The sequence below is a fragment of the Muscardinus avellanarius genome (assembly GCF_963383645.1).
Source record: "Muscardinus avellanarius genome assembly, chromosome: X".
NCBI lineage: Eukaryota > Metazoa > Chordata > Mammalia > Rodentia > Gliridae > Muscardinus > Muscardinus avellanarius.
This window is the reverse complement of record NC_137792.1, coordinates 41,441,437-41,461,250: the sequence shown is the minus strand read 5'-3', so window position 1 is coordinate 41,461,250 and position 19,814 is coordinate 41,441,437. Positions and strand designations below refer to the sequence as shown.

At 46.6% G+C, this 19,814-nt stretch overlaps 2 protein-coding genes across 5 annotated transcripts; one reads left to right on the top strand and one right to left on the bottom strand.

Annotated features, from left to right (window-relative positions):
• Window positions 1-277: 277 nt before the first annotated feature.
• On the bottom strand, window positions 278-3,102 carry PQBP1 (polyglutamine binding protein 1; the record flags this gene model as incomplete). Of its 4 annotated transcripts, none has more annotated exons than XM_080719460.1 (6): window positions 278-434; window positions 575-638; window positions 843-1,127; window positions 1,312-1,427; window positions 1,621-1,732; window positions 3,036-3,102. In XM_080719460.1, 6 exons carry the CDS (start codon window positions 3,100-3,102, stop codon window positions 278-280), a joined length of 801 nt encoding a protein of 266 aa, XP_080575586.1. The 4 variants fall into 4 exon arrangements, with proteins under 4 accessions (XP_080575586.1, XP_080575589.1, XP_080575587.1 ...); XM_080719463.1 differs by having other exon boundaries at window positions 843-918; window positions 1,406-1,427; XM_080719461.1 differs by having other exon boundaries at window positions 1,645-1,732.
• A 712-nt stretch (window positions 3,103-3,814) lies between these two features.
• Window positions 3,815-19,330, top strand: TIMM17B (translocase of inner mitochondrial membrane 17B; the record flags this gene model as incomplete). Its single annotated transcript, XM_080719303.1, has 6 exons — window positions 3,815-3,840; window positions 5,267-5,366; window positions 9,480-9,543; window positions 18,833-18,961; window positions 19,041-19,151; window positions 19,242-19,330. The coding sequence occupies 6 exons, from the start codon at window positions 3,815-3,817 to the stop codon at window positions 19,328-19,330; spliced, it is 519 nt and encodes a 172-aa protein (XP_080575429.1).
• Window positions 19,331-19,814: the final 484 nt, after the last annotated feature.

Genomic DNA, 19,814 nt, shown 5'->3' with positions numbered 1-19,814 from the left:
CCACCACAGTATTTCTTAAGTGAGTTTTTGCAAATAAAATGTGTTTTGCATCTTGCCAGCTTGGGTTGGGAAGCCTGGAAACAGCAAGGGAAGAAAAGCACTCAAGACTCATGGACACGACCACAGAAAAGCTTTTAATTAAAAATAACATGGGGGCCAGGGGCATAGCTCAGGGGTAGAGTGCTTGCCTAGTATGCACAAGGCCCTGGGTTCCATACCCAGCACCACAAAAACAAAGGAAAATAAAAGATCTGCCAAGGCTCTGAAGAGCGAAGGTTCAGTCCTGCTGTTTGGTCCGAGAAGCCTCAGCGTTGGCCCGGAGCACAGCCCCTGGGGATGGGTATGGACGCTGCTGGAAGAGGGGCCCGGCGGCAGTCGTGTCAGCACCTGTTTTAGCTTCGTTTCGTTTGGGGAGTCCTGTTGACCATGTGCCCCTAGGGGTGACAAAGGGGGTGTGGTGGGTACCCCCAGTCAGCCAAGACAGGAATGTGGGGAAAGAGATGTCGAGGAAGATGGTATTCATGGGGGCAGTTAAGTCAGGAGGAAAGAGGACTCACAACGGGTTGTTACTTACCGGGGTGCATCCGAGTACGAGCTGGGGTCCATGGGGTCTAATTCTTCATCCTTTCGGCTTGCCACTGCAGAAGGAAACGGGGCAAGTTCTAAGGTCTAGACACAAGAAGCCCACAACCACTGAGCACCCCCCCAACCCCAGGAGGAAACGGAGCCCATGGCTGCCATGGACCACAGAATCCTTCTTCAGGACACCAGATTCAAGCAGCCACCTGAGAGAGCGCTTCCTCATGTACACCTCAGCACCTCAATTGCTGGCCTCTACTTACCTTTTTTGCTCTTGGGGTAGGGAGCCAATTCCTCCCGGCGATGGTGGCGACGTTCTTTGCCCTCTTCCCGGTCTGCCTTGTCATACCCACGGTCCCGATCACGCTCTCTGTCCCGTTCTCTCTCTCTCTCTACTTTGTCATAGCTACGCTCTCGATCTCTGTCAGATTTCTCATGGTTGCGGTCCGGTTTCTCATGGTTGCGGTCCGGCTTCTCATGGTTGCGGTCTGGTTTCTCATGGTTGCGTTCTGGCTTCTCATGGTTGCGGTCTGGTTTCTCCTCACCATCTAAAGGAACACCATAGTCCTAAAATGGTCTCCTCCCACTATGGGACCCAGCAAACTCTGCCTTCAACAAGTTCACTAGCTTGGAGCTGGTCGTGTTAGGGCCCATCTGCCCTTCCTCAATCCACTAGAGTTTACTTGACTCCTCTCTTCCAACTGCCAGTCGCCCCTGGATCTGCCAACTCACCTGCATTATTACTGCTCCTGAGCTTCTTAGCAGATTTGGTAACGACGAAGTTGGGATCGTGTGGAGAGAGCCAAGACACGAGGTCTGTGTCCACATTCCAGTAGTAAGGGAGCCCACTGGAGGGCAGTGGGAGGGAAGGAGTATCAGCACAGATGTCTTCTCTGGGTAAACAAGTCTTATTTCCCCACTCTGCCTGAATTTGCCCCGTGTCAGGATTCCCGGTTCTCTTTCCCTGTGTCTCCAGTATATCCCACAGCCAAGCACAAAACAGGAAGACGTTATTGCCCCCACTAGAGTCCCAAGGCTCACCAGGAAGGGTCAAACACTTTGTACCAGCTGGGTGGCAAGCTCTCCAAGCGGGTGGCCTCATAGTCTACAGGATCATCATCATAGTCCTCAGCAATGATCTCTTCCTCTGGTTCTGGCACAAGGAAGAGGAGAAGAGCAGTTAAGCACTAGGAGAGTTCGTGTCCTACACAGGGCCTAGAGACACACACCCATTCACATCCACACAAGCTACATGGAAAGACAAACATGTATGTGTGTTCCAGGAAGCACATGAAGTTATTTCTTACATTCCAAACTCATCTGTCCAGGGGATTTACCAGAAAATTTACTTAAATCTTTTGTTTGTGGATTAAGTTTATGAGTTTATACTTTTATCCAAAATTATCTGAGTCTCACTAAGTTGCTGAGAGCCTCACTAAGTAGCTGAGGCTGGCTTTGAACCTGTGCAATCCTCCTGTCTCAGCCTTCCAAGCACAGGGATTACAAGCGTGCGCCACCACGCCCGGCTGTGAGACCTTGTTTAAAAATACTGAATAAAGCCAGGCATGGTGGCGCACGCTGGTAATCCCAGCATTTGGGAGGCTGAGACAGGAGGATCTTGGTTTGCAGACAGCCTAAGCTGTCCCCAGTACTGCAAAAAATGATAAATAAAGAAAAAGGGCTGGGCATTTAGATCAGTGGTAGAATGTCCCTGGGTACAATCCCCAGTACCAAGAAATAATTAAAAACCACTATTAGTAATATTGGTATTATTAGTATCATTTGTAGTATAACCACAAGGTCTACACCTGGCACACAATAGTCTCGTAATAGGTGTCAGTTATCAATAAAGAGATGTTATGATGAATCTTTTTCAGTGCCTGGCATGCCATAGCCCAAAGCACATCCCTCCTCAACCTTCTGAATAGCTGGGACTATAAGCACACACCACCGGTTGCCTATAGGACTGGCTTGATTCATCATGTGTCTTGTTTGGAGGATTGAAGGTGTCATCAGACGTTAGTATTGCTAAGGATAAAATGTACTTAACACAAAGAAAGAATGGATGTCAGGAAATCGTATTAACAATGGCAGGAATAGGTGGCAGGAATGAGAACGCAACCATGAGAAACCAGACCGCAACCATGAGAAGCCGGACCGCAACCATGAGAAACCGGACCGCAACCATGAGAAATCTGACAGAGATCGAGAGCGTAGCTATGACAAAGTAGAGAGAGAGAGAGAGAACGGGACAGAGAGCGTGATCGGGACCGTGGGTATGACAAGGCAGACCGGGAATTGGCAGAATAGGTGGCAGGAATCTCATTAACAATGAGATTCCTGCCACCCCATTGCTTGGTGAAGAGTAGACCCATGCTGTTATCAAGCGTCAATATCAACAACAAAATGCATGTCAAAACTGGTTGGTACAAGCCATCTGCTCTTAGCTTTCTCACCGGGCTCCAAATGTTTGAGGATGCCTCTCTTGGCCAAACGGGTTTGCAACGCAACAGGCAGCGGCATAGCGGAGAGCCGACAGACCTAGGGAAGGACAGACAAGACTGAAAACCAGCTTAGATAAAAATTTTAATCTGAATCCGTAACCAATCGCCTCCCCGCTGCATGTACTCATTTGACCCCCACCTACCAAAATGCACCAGAAGCCGGGCCCCGACGCAAACTACGTAATAAAAGATGGAAGAGAGACTGCAGAATCACCAAGACGCTCACCTACCGGGCTCTCCAGACCGGAAGCTGCAGGACCCAGTTCCTCTACGGTTCAGGCTCCGCCCACCACCTATTTTCCAGAAATGGGCTCACCCAACACCGCTTAAAGATGGCCGTGTGGGAAGGGACCAAGGCGCAGGATGGGGGAGCGGAATAAAATACTCCAGCTCTAAAAAATAAAAGGTGCACTCACCTTGGCGTTACCAATTCAGAGTTTCGGGCAGTCAGACTGGCGGCTTCTCTCGTCGCACTTTGATCACGAATACTACACGACTCTTCCAAAGCACAAAACGAAGTCCTCTTTCCGAGCCGTGAGGTAACTACCGGACGACAGTAGGGCTGCGGTAAACCGATGACGTAATTCCGAGTGACCAATAAGAGTGCGTCTTTGGCCTGACGTGTGGTGAAATAAGCCAATCGTTTTCCTGGGATAGGTGGAAAGCTCGCACGCCTGTGTGCGTTACGCTGGGGGCGTCGCCCGGCTAGAGTCCCGCCAGACGCCGGCGCCATGGAGGAGTACGCTCGGGAACCTTGGTACGACGGCGGGCACAGGCGTCGGGACTGTCGCGGTGCCCAGGCCAGCCCCGGGAAGCGGGCGGGGGAGGCACCGGCCACACAGTGCCACGTCCCGAACTCGGGAGACGCTCAGAAACTAACTTCTTCGGCTCCCTCTTCTGGCTCCTCCCACTCGGGCTCCGTTAAGAGGGGCCACAGTTGTGTGCCCGCGAAGGTGCGGTGCGGGACAAATCAACTAAAGTTCCCCCTGACTCCGTTATCTCCTAGATCCCTCCGTGTTAACTAAAAGAGAGACGCTGGTCAAATCCATTCCAGTAAAGGGGGGCGCGGTGTTGAGCGGAAACCCCTGGGGTTACCAAGAGTGGTTTTTCCAGGTTGCTTTTGTGAGGGGCGGACAGAAATGAGCCTGTTGTGGGCGGGGAGCGGGCAGACAGTCATATTTTTTTTTTACCTGTTCTAGGTTTGAAAGGGGTGGGTCTTGCTCTGACGTCCTGATTGGCTTTGTCAGAGAGGGGCTACGACCCACCCAGTCCTGCTCTAGCAACAACATTAGCTAGTTAACAGTTCTGTAAGCTTATCAAAACTTGTCAACTCAGTCTCTCTTGTTTTCAGCACTGGGGATTGAACCCAAGGGTCTTCTACCATTGAGCTACACCCCTAGCAACCCCCTTTTTTTTTTTTCTTTGCGGTACTGGGGATGGAACCCAGGGGCATTCTACCTCCGAGCTACACTCCCAGCCCTATTTTTTATTCTTTATTTTGAAACAGGGTCTCCCTGAGTTGCAAAGGACCTCACTAAGTAGCTGAGGCTGTCCTTGAACCGTGATCCTCCTGGCTCAGCCTCCCAAATGCTGGAATTACAAGCATGGGCCATCTCACCCGCTCTGCTCTTAATTTTTTTTTTTTTTTTTTTTTTTTTTTGTGGTACTGGGAGTGGAACCCAGAGGCTTTCTACCTCCGGGCTATACTCCCAGACCTTTTTTTTTTTTTTTTGAAACAGTGTCTCACTAAGTTGCTGAAAGCCTCACTAAGTAGCTGAGGCTGGCTTCGAACCTGTGCAATCCTCCTGTCTCAGCCTCCCAAGGGCTGGGATTACAAGCGTGCGCCACCACGCCCGGCTGCTCTTTTAAATTTTGAAACAGGGTCTAGCTAAATTGTTGAGGCTGGCCTGGCTCAATCTTTGATAGTACTGAAACAGTTAACTGCTTCCTTGGTTGGAGTCAGGAGTAATATTCTTCTGCTTTTGCCCCCTTTTTTTTTTTTTTCTTTAATGAGGGAAGAAGAGTGACAGTACTTTGTTAATTATCTGAAGCATTTCTCCCTACCTCTGAACTTCCCATTCTGTTGATTTGGTTTCTCCCAGTTAGAAAGAGTCCAGGTGACCAGGTGACATGCCTGGGGGTGGGGGTTCACATTAAACCCATCCTTCCCTTCCTGCTTGCAGTCCATGGCGAATTGTGGATGATTGCGGTGGAGCGTTCACTATGGGTGTCATCGGCGGTGGAGTCTTCCAGGCCATCAAGGGCTTCCGCAATGCCCCTGTTGTGAGTCCCAGTGGTGTGGGTGTCTGAGGCCTTGCCCACACAGAACACAACTCTAAAAACTGCTCAGAGCTGCCCTTAAACACATTCTAGTGCCTGGTTAACTACTATGTGCCCGGCCTGGCTCCTGGATCTGGGGTTTGGGGAATTGCAAACAGGGCTCTGTCTTTCACCCACCCATCTGGAGCTCCTCTGTAGAAATGCCTTACTGTTGAAACAGTCATTAGGGCTAGGATATATCTAGTTCAGCTATGGAGCACCTGCTGAGCATGCCCAAGGAACAAGTTGTATCCCTGGCATCTCATACACAAGTCATGACCAAGCCAGGTGTGGTGGGGCATGCCTGTAATTCCACTACTTGGGAGGCTGAGACAGGAGGATTGCAGGATATATCGCCTCAGCAAGTAGTGACACTCATCAACCTAGCCAGACCCTGTTTCCAAATAAATAAAATTGGGCTGGAAGTGTAGTTCAAAGATAGAATGTTTCTTGATTCAATCCCCAGTCGCCCCCCCACGCACACAAAAGTAATCACCAAATTTTTAAATGAGAGTGCAAAACTAGATTTAACCTAAAGACAGATTATTATTGGTCAGAAATAGGGAAGTGACAATGGTTTAATTGACAGAGAAAGAACAGCCTTAAAATTGAGGAATTTTTTTTTTCTTTTTTGGCACTAGAGATTTAACCCAGGGACATTCTGCCTCTCAGCTATACCCCCATCCCTATTTTATTCTTTTTTGTGAGTCTGCATTCGACCTCCAAACTATACCCCTAGCCCTATTTTTTATTCTTTATTTTGAAACAGGGTCTCACTAAGTTGCGGAGGGCCTCACTAAGTAGCTGAGGCTGTCCGCGAACTGAGATCCTCCGATCTCAGCCTCCCATTACAAGCAAGTGCCACCACACCCGGCTCATGTTCTTTATTTTATTTTTATTTTTATTTTTTTGTGGTACTGGGGGTTGAACCCAGGGGCTTTCTACCTCCAGGCTATATTCCCAGACTTTTTTTCTATTTTATTTGGAAACAGAGTATCACTAAGTTGCTGAGCACCTCACTAAGTAGCTGAGGCTGGCTTTGAACCTGTGCGATCCTCCTGTCTTAGCCTCCCAAGCACAGGGATTACAAGCATTTGCCACCATGTCTGCTTATTCTTTATTTTAAATCGGGGTCATGCCACGCATGGTGGCTCACACTTGTTAATCCTAGCATTTGGGAGGCTGAGATAGGAGGATTGTAGTTCGCTGACAGCCTCAGCTAACCACTTAGTGAGACCGTTTGCAACTCAGTGAGACCCTGTTTCAAAATAAAGAATAAAAAAATAGGGCTGGGGGTGTAGCTCGGAGGTAGAATGCCCCTGGGTTCCATCCCCAGTACTGCAAAAAAATATAAAATAAATCAAGGGTCTGGCTAAATTGTTAAAGGAGGGAAAAATTTTTTTTGGGGGGGGGATCTGTTTTTTGGTGGTACTGGGGGTGGAACCCAGGGACTTTTCTACCTCCAGGCTATACTCCCAGACCCATTTTATATTTTATTTGGAAACAGGGTCTCACTAAGTTGCTGAGAGCCTCACTAAGTAGCTGAGGCTGGCTTTGAACCCGTGTGATCCTCCTGTCTCAGCCTCCCAAGTACTGGGATTACAAGCGTGCGCCACCACGCCTGGCTTTGCTCTTTTTTTTTTTTTTATACTGGGGATTGAACCCAGAAACAATCTACCTCCAAGCTATACATACTCCAACCCATTTTATTTATTTATTTTTGCAGTACTGGGGATGAAACCCAGGGCATTCTACCTCTGAGCAACACCCACAGCCCCCCCATTTTTTTTTTTGCGGGTCTGGGGATAGAACCCAGGGGCATTCGACTCCCAACCTACAGCCCCTGCCCTATTTTTTATTCTTTATTTTGAAACCAGGTCTCACTGAGTTGCAGAGGGCCTCACTAAGTAGCTGAGGCTGGCTTCAAACCTGTGCAATCCTCCTGTCTCAGCCTCCTAAATGCTGGGATTATAAGCATTACACCGTGCCTAGCCCTTTTTCTTTTGTTTGTTTGAAAACAGGGGCTTGCTGGGTTGCTTAGAGTCTTGCTAGGTTGTTTAGGCTGTCCTTGAACCTGTGATTCTCCTGTCTCAGCTTCCCAAGTACTGAGATTACATGCCACCAGTTGGCTAAGAAAATTCTTTTAACGTAATTTTGTCGCTTTCACTGACTCACCTCTCCCCCATAAGATATCATCAATTGTTAACTTTTTTGTTGTTTTTTGTTTTGTTTTGTTTTACAGATACTGGGGATTGAACCCAGAGGCATTTTACCTCTGAGCTATTCCCCCAGCTCTATTTTTTATTCTTTATTTTGAAACAGGATCTTACTGAGCACAGAGGGCCTCACTAGCTGAGGCTAGCTTCGAACTGTGATCCTCCTGTTTCAGCCTCCCAAGTACTGAGATTATAAGCATGTGTCACCTCGGCCTAAATGTCAAGGTTTTTAAAATGTCATTTATTTGCCAAGGTCTCTGCAGTTTTCATATCTATCTTTGTTCTTCCTCAACTCTGGGAACTCTTTCCTTGATCTTTGCCCACATTTTCATCCTCAGGGTCTCAGCTCAGATTGCCCTCTTCTTTTTTACTTATTTAGTGCTAGAGATAGAATTCAGTGCCTTCTGCATCTGCACGCATTCTAAACAAGTGCTCTACCACTGAGCTGTACCCTGCAGCCCCTTACATATACCTTCTCCTCAACAAGGCCTTTCCTGACTCCTCAGCCAGTATCATTCATTCTGTACCTTCTTTTTCTTTCCTTGTCGTACTGGGGATTGAACCCAGGGACATTCTACCTCCAAGCTACACCCCACAGCTGCCGCCGCCTCCTCCTTCTCCTTCTCCTCCTCCTTCTCCTTCTCCTCCTCCTCCTCCTTCTCCTCCTCCTCCTCCTCCTCCTCCTCCTCCTTCTTCTTCTTATTATTATAAAACAGGGTTTTACTCGATTGCTTAAAGTCTCCCTAAGTTGCTGACGTTGGTCTTTAGCATGCAATCCTTCTTTCTTAGTTTCTCAAGTCCTGGGATTTCAGGCATGCACCACCAAGCTTGGCATGTATACTCTATTTTTTTCCTGTGTCCTCAATTTTTTATTTTTTTTTTTTGGGTATTGGGAAATGAACCCAGGAGCATTCTACCTCCGAGCTACACCCCTAGCCCCATTTTTTTATTCTTTATTTTGAAACAGTGTCTCACTAAGTTTCTGGGGGTCTCACTAAGCAGCTGAGGTTGGCCAAGAACCGCGGTCCTCCTGTCTCAGCCTCCCAAATGCTGGGATTACAAGAATGTGCCACCATTGCCCAGCTCACCTGTTTCATTCATTTATTTATTTGTGTGGGGGGTGGTACTGGGGGTGGAACCCAGGGGCATTCTACCTCTGAGCTATGTCCTCAGACCTATTTTATATTTTATTTGGAAACAAGATCTCACTAAGTTGCTGAAGGGCCTCACTCAGTAGCTAAGGCTGGCTTCAAACTTGCTAAGGCTGGCTTCACACTTGCGCAATCCTCCTGTCTCAGCCTCCCAAGTACTGGGATTACAAGTGTGCACCCCCACACCTGGCTCGCCTGTTGTGGTTTTTAAACAGGGTCTTGCTAAGTTGCCCAAGGTTTTGCTGAGGCTGGTCTCAAACCTATGATCTGCCTGCCCTTTTTTTCTGCTCAGAATCTATTTCTCCTACCACCATGAGCTCTGAGAGGGCAGGGACCGATCTATCTCTATCACTGCTCTGTCCCTGCATAAAGCATGGAGTCTGGCACATAGCAGAAGCCCTTTAGTCATTTATTGAATAAGCAAGTGAACAAATGAATAAATTAGAACTTTTCCCAACTCTAGGAACACTCATGTTGGAATGCTCCCCAGACCCTAGCTCTTGACTACATCTCCATTTCACAGGTCTCCCATGTTTTCCCCTCTCTGCTCCTTGTGTCTTTCACAGTACTGGGGATTGAACCTGGGACTTCACACATGCTAGATCAGTCCTCTACCACTGAGCTGTGTTCTCAGCTCACCTTCCCTCTCCTAAAGGCCAGTCTGCCGGTGACTTCAGTGTTGCCCTGACCCCCTTCCTTCCTTTCCCCAGGGAATTCGACATCGGTTGAGAGGTAGTGTCAACGCTGTGAGGATCCGTGCACCCCAGATTGGAGGTGAGGTGTTAAGGGAAAGCATAGATGTGGTGACATTGTTGAGGGTGGTAAATCCTTTGGCGCTAGATTGCAAGTTGAGTGTCCAGATTCTAGCCCAGTCTCTTTCTAGAACTTCCAAGGTGGGGTGACATTCCTCACCAGTTTAATATGGAAGGGTAAGAATGCAGATTCTGCGGGGTGTGATGAATAGGTTATAGAATAACCCTGGGTTCAATCCCTAGTAACACAAAGAGAATGGAGATTGTAGATTTTTTTTTTTCTTTTTGTGGGTCTAGGGATGAAACCCAGGGGCATTTGACCTCCGAGCTACACCCCCAGCCCTATTTTTTATTCTATCTTTTGAAACCGGGTCTCACTGAGTCGCAGAGGGCCTCACTAAGTAGCTGAGGCTGTCCGCGAACCGCAATCCTCCAGGTCTCAGCCTCCCAAATGCTGGGATTACAAGCGTGCGCCACCACGCCCGGCAGATTGTAGATTTTTATTTGTAGTACTGGGGATGAAACTCAGGGGCATTCTCTCTGAATTACAAAGTGCCTCGCTAAGTAGCTGATGCTGGCCGCCATGATCCTCCTGTCTCAGCCTCCCAAATGCTGGGATTACAAGCATGCACCACCATACCCAGCTTGGAATTTATTTTAATTTTCTGGTGGTACTAGGGACTGAACCAATGGGCCTCCTACCTCTGGGCTATACTCCCAGCCCTTTTTATTTTTCATTTTGAAATAGAGTCTGACTAAGTTGCTGAAGGGTTTGCATGGTTAATATGGCTATCCTCAGACCTGTGATCCTCCTGCCTCAGCCTCCCAAATACTGAAATTACAGGCATATAAACCACTATGCCTGATTTATGTAAACTTTTTTTTTTGCAGTACTGGGGATGGAAACAGGGACATTCTACCTTCAAGCTATACCCCCAGCCCTATTTTTTATTCTTTATTTTGAAACAGGGTCTCAGTGAGTTGCAAAGGGCCTAAGTAGCTGAGGCTGTCCACAACTGCAGTCCTCCTGTCTCAGCCTCCCTAATGCTGGGATTACAAGGATGCCCCATCATGCAGGGTTTATGTAAACTCTTTATTGGCATTAACTAATTTAAAATTGCAGAAGTCAAGCCCAGCAAAAATAAATATTAAAAAGTAAAATGGGAGCCGGGCATGGTGGCGAACGCTTCTAATCCCAGCATTCAGGAGGCTGACACAGGAGGATCATGGTTCGCAGACAGCCTCAGCTACTTAGTGAGGCCCTGTTTCAAAATAAAAAAATAAAAACTAGGGCTGCGATGTCGCTCGAAGGTAAAATGTCCCTGGGTTTCATCCACAATACTGCAAAAAAATAAATTTGCAGAAGTCAAATAATAGTACCTCAAATAGGTTGTAGAACAAAGTAAGCCCTGAAAAAAAATTTTTTGTGATACTGGGGATAGAACCCAGGGGCATTCTAACTCTGAGCTACACCCCCATCCCTACTTTTTATTCTTTATTTTAAAACTCAATCTCACTGAGTTTCAAAGGGCCTCACTAAGTAGTAGCTGAGGCTGTCCTCCAACCATGATCCTCCTATCTCAGCCTCAAATGCTGGGATTCCAAGCATGTGTGCCACCACGCCCAGCTCTCAAAAAACATTTAAACTATGGGTTAAGTTGTTTTTTTTTTTTTTGTTTTTTTTTTTTTGTTTGTTTTTTTTTTTTTTTTTTGGTCAGTACTGGGGATGAACCCAGGGACATTCTAACTCCAAGATACACCCCCAGCCCTATTTTTTTTTAATTCTTTATTTTGAAACAGGGTCTCACTAAGTTGCAAAGGGCCTCACTAAATAGCTGAGGCTGTACAAGAACCACAATCCTTTAGTTTCAACCTCCTGAATGCTGGGGTTGCAAGTGTGCACAAGTCGGGTGTGGTGGCACACATTTGTAATCCCAGCATTTGGGAGGCTAAGACAGGAGGAGCCAGGATTGTGACCAACCTCAGCTACTTAGACCCTTTGTATCTCAGTGAGAACCTGTTTCAAAATAAAGAATAAAAAAATAGGGCTGGAGATGTAGTCAGAGGTAGAATGTCCCTGGTTTCATCCCCAGTACTGCAAAAAACCCCACAAAAACAAAAAACAATTATGCGCCACCACATCTGGTCAGGTTGAGTATTCTTTATCCAAAATGTTAAATAGTCGAAATATTTTTGGTTTTGTTTTTGGTGGTACTGGGGGTGGAACCCAGGGGCTTTCTACCTCCAGATTATGCTCCCAGACCTATTTTATACTTTATTTGGAAACAGGGTCTCACTAAGTTGCCGAGAGCCTCACTAAGTAGCTGAGGCTGGCTTTGAACTTGCGTGACCCTCCTGTCTCAGCCTCCTAAGTGCAGGGATTACAAGCTTGTGCCACCACGCCCAGCTAGAAATATTTTTAAATTTAGAGATTTTTAGGTTTTAGGATATTTGTATATACATAATGAGATTTATTGTGGATGGGACCAAATCTAAACATTAAATTCATTTGTGTTTTATATATTACCTTATACACATAACCTGAAGATTTTATGGGTGTGTGGGTGATACTAAGGTTTGAACCCAGGGGAATTTTGCCTCTAAACTGTACCCCCAGCCCTATTTTCTTTTTCTTTTTTGGTGGTACTGGTGATTGAACCCAAGGACATTCTGCCTCTGAGCTATCATACTCCAACCCTATTTTATTTATTTTTTATTAGTGCGTTGTAGTCATACATCGTAATGGGGTACAAGATGGTAGAGGCATACATGCACACATCACTCATTTAGTCCTTCTCCAATTCCTACCCCATTCCCTTCACCATTCCTCCTAAGCATATTTGACTTATTGATTGATATATTTGTGTGTAGACATGATGTACATTAGGAAATTTTCCCCTCCCATCCCCTTCAGCTTGATTGCCTTATTTGCTCATATATGGTTCTTATTTATTTATTTATTTATTTATTTATTTATTTATGTGCTGTACTAGGGATTGAACCCAGGGGAATTCTACACCTCCAGCCCTTTTTTTTTTTTTTCCCGGGTCTGGGGATGAAACTCGGGCATTCTACCTCCGAGCCACACCCTCGCCCAATTTTTATTCTTTATTTTGAAACTGGGTCTCACTAAGTTGCAGAGGGCTGAGCTCACTAAGTAGCTGAAGCTGTCTGCAGTCCCTGATCTTCCGTTCTCAACCTCCCAAATGCTGGGATTACAAGCGTGCGCCACCACGCCCGGCTTTCCAGTCCTATTTTTTTATTCTTTATTTTGAAATAGGATCTCACTAAGTAGCTGAGGCTGGCTGCAAACCTGCAATCCTCCTGTCTCAGCCTCCCAAGTACTGGGATTACAAGCATGTGCCCCCACACTCAACTATTTTATTCTATTTTATTTTGAAACCTGGTCTTACTAGGTTAACAAGCATATAACTACTTGCTGAGGCTGGCCTTCAATCTGTGATCCTTCTGTCTCAGCCTCCTAAGTACTGGGATTATAGAGCTGTGCCACCACACCCAGCTATTTTATATTTTGAAGCAGCCTCTATAAATTGCTGAGCCTTGAACCTGCAATCCTCCTGTTTCAGCTTCCCAAGTACTGGGATTACAAGTGTGCACCACCATATCCCACTACCTGAAGATAATTGTATACAATATGGAACTGTGTTTTTTCTTTTGGCACAGTTCTGGGAATCAGACTGAGGACTTGAGCATGCAAATCAGCACTCTACCATGAAGCTACACTCCTAGCCCCGTGCGCATGTGCGTGCATATGTGTGTGTTTATTTTGTTTTTACTCTGTATTGTTTATTTAATTTTTTTTTTTTTTGGTGGTACTGGGGTTCCTGGAAGCCCTTCTACCTCCGGGTTACACTCCCAGAACTATTTTTACATTTTTTAAAATTTGGAAACAGGGTCTCTAAGCCAGCAGAGGCTGGCTTTGAACTTGCGTGATCCTCCTGTCTCCGCCTCCCAAGCGCGGGGATTACAAGCGTGCAGCACCACGCCCGGCATGTTTTTACTCTGTATTGAACCCAGAGGAATTCTACCTCCAAGCTACACCCTATTATTTGTGTGTGTGTGTGTGTGTGTGTGTGTGTGTGTGTGTGTGTGTGTGTACACATATATATGTATGTATGTATGTATTTTTATGTATGTATATACATATGTATATATATGTATGTATTTTTTTAGTGGTACTGGGGATGGAACCCAGGGACATTCAATGTCTGATCTGCACCCCCCCCAGCCCTATCTTTTATTTATTTATTTATTTTTGATGGTACTGGGGGTGGAATCCAGGGGCTTTCTACCTCCAGGTTATACTCCCAGACCTATTTTATATTTTATTTGGAAACAAAGTCTCACTAAGTTGCTGAGAGCCTCACTAAGTAGCTGAGGCTGGCTTTGAATTGTTACAATCCTCTTTTCTCAGCCTCCCACGCACAGGGTTTATAGGCATGCGCCACCATGCCCGGCTTTTATTCTTTATTTTGAAACAGAGTCTCCCTAAGTTGCAAAGGATCTCACTAAATAGCTGAGGCTGTCCTCAAACCTGTATCCTCCTGTCTCAGCCTTCCAAATGCTGGGATTACAAGCGTGCACCACCATGCCTGGCTTTATTTTTATAATGGTACTGAGGATTGAACCCCGGGGCATTCTACCTTGAAGTTAGACCCCATCCCTTTTTGTGTGTGTGTGTGTGTGTGGTACTGGGGATAGAACTGAAGGGCATTCTTCCTCCAAGCTACACCCCCTGCCCTAATTTTTATTCTTTATTTTGAAACAGGATCTCACTAAGTTACAGACTACCTCACTAAGTAGCTGAGGCTGTTCTTGAACCGTGATCCTCTGGTCTCAGCCACCCGAATGCTGAGATTACAAGTGTGCGCCACCACGCCTGGCTTATTTTTTATTCTTTATTTTGAAACAGGGTCTCACTAAGAGGACCTCACTAGGTATCTGACGCTGTATGTGAACCATGATCCTCCAGTCTCAGCCTCCCGAATGCTGGGATTACAAGCATGCACCACCACGCCTGGCATTATTCTTTATTTTGAAGCTGGGTCTCACTAAGCTTCAAAGGGCCTTACTAGGTAGCCGAGGCTGTCCACAAACCATGATCCTCCCATCTCAGCCTCCCAAATGTTGGGATTACAAGCATGTACTATCATGCCCAGCTCTCCCCCATTCCTTTTTGTTTTTTTATTTTTTATTTTTTATTTTTTTGTGATACCGAGGATAGAACCCAAGTGCATTCTGCCTCTGAGTTATACCCTCAGCCATGCATTTTATTCTTTATTTTGAAACACAGTCTCACTGAGTTGCAAAGGGCCTCACTAAGTAGCTAAGGCTGGCCATGAACCACGATCCTCTTGTCTCAACCTCCCGAATGCTGGGATTACAAGTGTGTGCCACCATGCCCGGCTATATTTTGTTTTGAAATAGGGTCTTACTAGGTTGCCGAGAGTCTCAACTACATTGCTGAGGCTTTCCTCAAACATATAATTTTCCTGTTTCAGCCTCTCAAGTACTGAGGTTACAAGCATACACCACGATGCCCAGCTTAGTGTGTTTGTGGTAGTGAGGATTGAACCCAGGGGCATTCTACCTCTGAGCTACACTCTCATCCCTGTTTGTTTTTTATTTGTTTGCTTGTTTCAGGGGATTGAACCCAGAGGCATTCTGCCTCCAATCTATACCTTCACCTAGATTTTATATCTTTCTTAGAAACAAGGCCTCACTAGTTTGCTGAGAGTCTCATTAAGTTTCCGAGGCTGGCTTTGAACCTGTGGTCCTCCTGTCTCAGCCTCCCAAGTACTAGAATTATAAGCATGTGCTACCATGCCCTGCTTATTTGTGTGTGTGTGTGTGTGTGTGTGTGTGTGTGTGTGTGTGGCACTGGGGGTTGAACCCAGAGGCATTTATTTATTTTGCAATGCTGAGGATGGAACCCATGGGCATTCTACCTCCAAGCTACACTCCAATCTTATTTTGTAGTCTTTTTTATTTTTGAAATAGGGTCTCATTGAGTTGCGAAGGGCCTAAGTAGCTCACGCTGTCCGCAAACCATGATCCTCCGGTCTCTGCCTCCTGAATGCTGGGATTACAAAAGTGTGCCACCACGCCTGGAAACAGGGTCTCACTAGGCTGTGGAGGACCTCACTAAGTAGCTGAGGCTATCTTTGAACCTGTGTTTCTTCTGTCTCAGTCTCCCTAGTACTGGGATTACGAGCGTGTGCCACCACGACCAGCTTTTTTTCTTTTGGGTTTGTGTGTGTGTGTGTGTGTGTGTGTGTGTGTGTGTGTGTGTGATACTAGGGATGGAACCCAGGGGCATTCTACCTCTGAGCTACACCCCCCAGCCCTATTTTTTTTTTTTTTTTTGGTGGTACTGGGGTTCCTGGAAACCCTTCTACCTGCGGGCTACACTCCCAGACCTAGTTTTATACTTTTTTATTTGGAAACAGGGTCTCTTAAGCCAGCGTGGTTGGCTTCGAAACTGTGCAATCCTCCTGTCTCCACCTTCCAAGGGCAGGGATTACAAGCATATGCCACCACTCTTGACGCTAGTCCTATTTTTTATTCTTTATTTTGTATTTATTTATTTATTTTGTGTGTGTGGCACTGGGATGGAACCCAGGAGCTTTTCTACCTCCAGACTATACTCCCAGACCTTTTTTATACATTATTTATTATACATTATTTATTTATTTATTTATTTATTCTGGTGGTACTGAGGTTCCTGGAAGCCCTTCTACCTCCGGGCTACACTCCCAGACCTATTTTTATATTTTTATTTGGAAACAGGGTCTCCTAAACTAGCGCCCGCGGCTGGCTTCGAAACTGCACAATCCTCCTGTCTCCGCCTCCCAATCGCGGGGATTACAAGCGTGCGCCACCACGCCCGGCTTTTATACATTATTTGGAAACAGGGTCTCACTAAGTTGCTGAGAGCCTCACTAAGTAGTTGAGGCTGACTTCGAACCTGTGAGATCCTCTTGTCTCAGCCTCCCAAGCGCTGGGATTATAAGCGTGCGCCACCATACCTGGCTCATTTTTTTTTTTTAATTTTGAGACAGAATCTAAAGTTGCCAAGGATGGGCTTTCGCTTGTAATCAGTCCTCTTTCTTCAGCCTTCTGAGGTGCTGGAATTACAGGTGTGTTCTCCTTCCCCCCAAATCTATATTAATTAATTTGCTTTCCTAACCTGTTTCCTACTTAGAATCAAGACCAAAATTCCAGTTCTGTATATTGATTAAAAAATCAAAGCTGGAGTGCTCGCTTTGGCAGCACATATACTAAAATTGGAATGATACAGAGAAGATTAGCATGGCCCCTGCGCAAGGATGATACGCAAATTCGTGAAGCGTTCCATATTTTTCCCCCGGGTTTGGCAGTGAAGGAGCTGAAATTAGCTGATTTGAACTGTATTAAAAGCTTTATAAAGTCAAAAAAAATCAAAGCTGGATGTGGTGGTGCACACTTGTAATCTCAGTATTTGGGAAGCTGAGACAGGAGGATCGCAGCCTTATGGCTAGCCTCAGCTACTTAGTGAGGCCCTCCATACCTGTTTCAAACTAAAGAATAAAAAATAGGGCTAGGGATGCAGCTCAGAGGTAAAATTCCTCTGGGTTCAATCTCCTGTTACACACACACATACACATCAAAGATGTAGCCAGGCACAGTGGCATACAGAGTGTTGCAGTTTCAAGACCAACACATAGTAACTTAGTGAGGCCCTGTATCAAAATTAAAAAATGGTGGTGCATGTTTGTAATCCCAGCATTCAGGAGGCAGAGACAGGGTTTGCAGACAGCTTCAGCTACTTAGGCCCTTTGGAAACTAAGTTTCAAAATAAAGAATAAAAATGGGGCTGGTGATATAGCTCAAAGGTAGAAGGCCCCTGTGTTCCACTCCCAGTATCACACACCAAAAAAAAAAAAAAAAAAATTAGAACAAACGGGGCATGATGGTGCACATTTGCAATCCCAGTACTTGGGAGGCTGAGACTGGAGGATCTCAGGTTCTTGGCCAGCCTCAGCTACTTATTGAGGCCCTCTGCAACTTAGTGAGACCTTGTTTCAAAATAAAGAATAAAAAAAGCTGGGGGAGGTGACACGCATTTGTAAGCCCATCATTTGGGAGGCAGAGACAAGAGGATCGTGGTTCGCAGACAGCCTCAGCTACTTAGGCCCTCTGCAACTCAGTGAGACCCTGTTTCAAAATAAAGAGAAAAAATAGGGCGGGGGTGTAGCTTAGAGGTCGAATGCCCCTGGGTTCCATCCCCAGACCCGCAAAAAAAAAAAAAAAAAAAAAAGGAGGGGGAGGCTGAGAATGTAACTCGGAGTTAGAATGCCCCGGGGCTCAATCTCCAGTACCACACAAAAATAATAATAATAATAATTAGAGCCGGGTATGGTGGCACACGCTTGTAATTCCAGCATTTGGGAGGCTGAGACCAGAGGATCGCGATTTGCAGACAGTCTCAGCTACCTAGAGAGACCCTTTGCAACTCAGTGAGACCCGGTTTCAACATAAAGAATAAAAAATAGGGCAAGGGGTGTAACTTGGAAGTCGAATGCCCCTGAGTTCCATCCCCAGACCAGCAAAAATAATAATAATAATAATAATAATAATAATAATAATAATAATAAATTAGAAGGGCTGCTGGTATTGCTTAGTGGCAGAGCACCCCTGTGTTCCATCCATAGTACCACAAAAAAAAGCCATATAAAAGATGAGTCTTAGCCGGGCGTGGTGACTCACTCTTGTAATCCCAGCATCTGGGAGGCTGAGACAGGAGGATCATAGTTCAGGGACAGTATCAGCTACTTAGGTTCTTTGCAGCTCAGTGAGACCCTGTTTCAAAATGAAGAATAAAAAAATAGGGCTGGGGGTGTAGCTTGGAGGTTGAATGTCCCTGGGTTCCATCACCAGTATTGCAAAAAAACAAAAAAAAAAAAGACGAGTCTGCTTGTAACCATTTTTACCTCTCTATAAAGGTAGAGGGAATGTCGGTGGCAATTGTAGACAGCTTGATGTGGGAGCTATATAGCATGCAAACAGAGTATTCCCCAGGAGTCTGCTCCCCGACTTTATGTCTGAGTTTTTCTCCCCATTTCTTTTTGTCATGCTGCAGATAGAACCCAGGGTCTTACGTGTGCTAAACACACTTTCTACTGAGCTATACCCCAGTCCCTTTCTCCCCCCTTTTGGTGTGAGCATTTGGGCCTTGGAAGTCCCCAGACCCATAAATGTGGATTCTCGGGCTTTCCCAGGAATACTGATTGGGCCCCGTTCCTCTCTAGGTAGCTTCGCAGTGTGGGGGGGCCTGTTCTCCACCATTGACTGTGGCCTGGTGCGGATGCGGGGCAAGGAGGATCCCTGGAACTCCATCACCAGTGGAGCATTGACCGGAGCTGTGCTGGCTGCCCGCAGTGAGTGGCCCCAGCCCCTGGCCCCAGCCCGTCCTATGCTGTTCTGCCTGCCCTCACCTCTATCCCTCTTTCCCCTCAGGTGGCCCATTGGCCATGGTGGGCTCTGCGATGATGGGGGGCATCCTGTTGGCTCTTATTGAGGGTGTGGGCATCCTTCTCACTCGCTACACTGCTCAGCAGTTCCGCAATGGTGAGTGCCGTGTGGCCAACGGTCAGGGAGAGGCGGGGATTGTTCCATCTGGCCTCCTCTACTTGTCCTGACCTCATTCTCCTTCTCCAGCACCCCCGTTCCTGGAGGACCCCAGCCAGCTACCCCCCAAGGAGGGTACCCCGGCCCCAGGCTATCCCAGCTATCAGCAGTACCATTGAGAAAGCCACCGCCTGACACCACCATGGGAGCTGCTCCTTGGTTCCCTCCCGGATGATCTACCTCGAAGGGAGGGCTGGGACCCTCCAGAGAGGGCTTCTACTCTGCTCCCTTGTCCCAGGGTGCAGGTGGGATTCCCAGTTCCCCTGACAGATGGGTCCCCTTTTTCTCTCTCAGGGCACCCCAGCCCCACACTCAACATGTAACAAGCTCCCATTTCATTTCCTTTGCGTGGCACCCTGATGAGTATTTAAAGCTAGTTTGGAAAAGACTGTGTATGCACTCCTTGAGCCGTCCCTAGGACCTCCTCTTCAGTCCAAGGGCCAGAGCCCTTTCCAGAGACTCAGAATCTCTAGGACTTGGCGTCCTTACAGTGAATGGGTCCTAGTAAAGGTTTGTGGAATGCATGAGCAAACAGGAAGAGGGATGCATGAAGAATATAAAGAGGCCAGATGTGGTACACGCCTGTAATCCCAGTACTTAGGA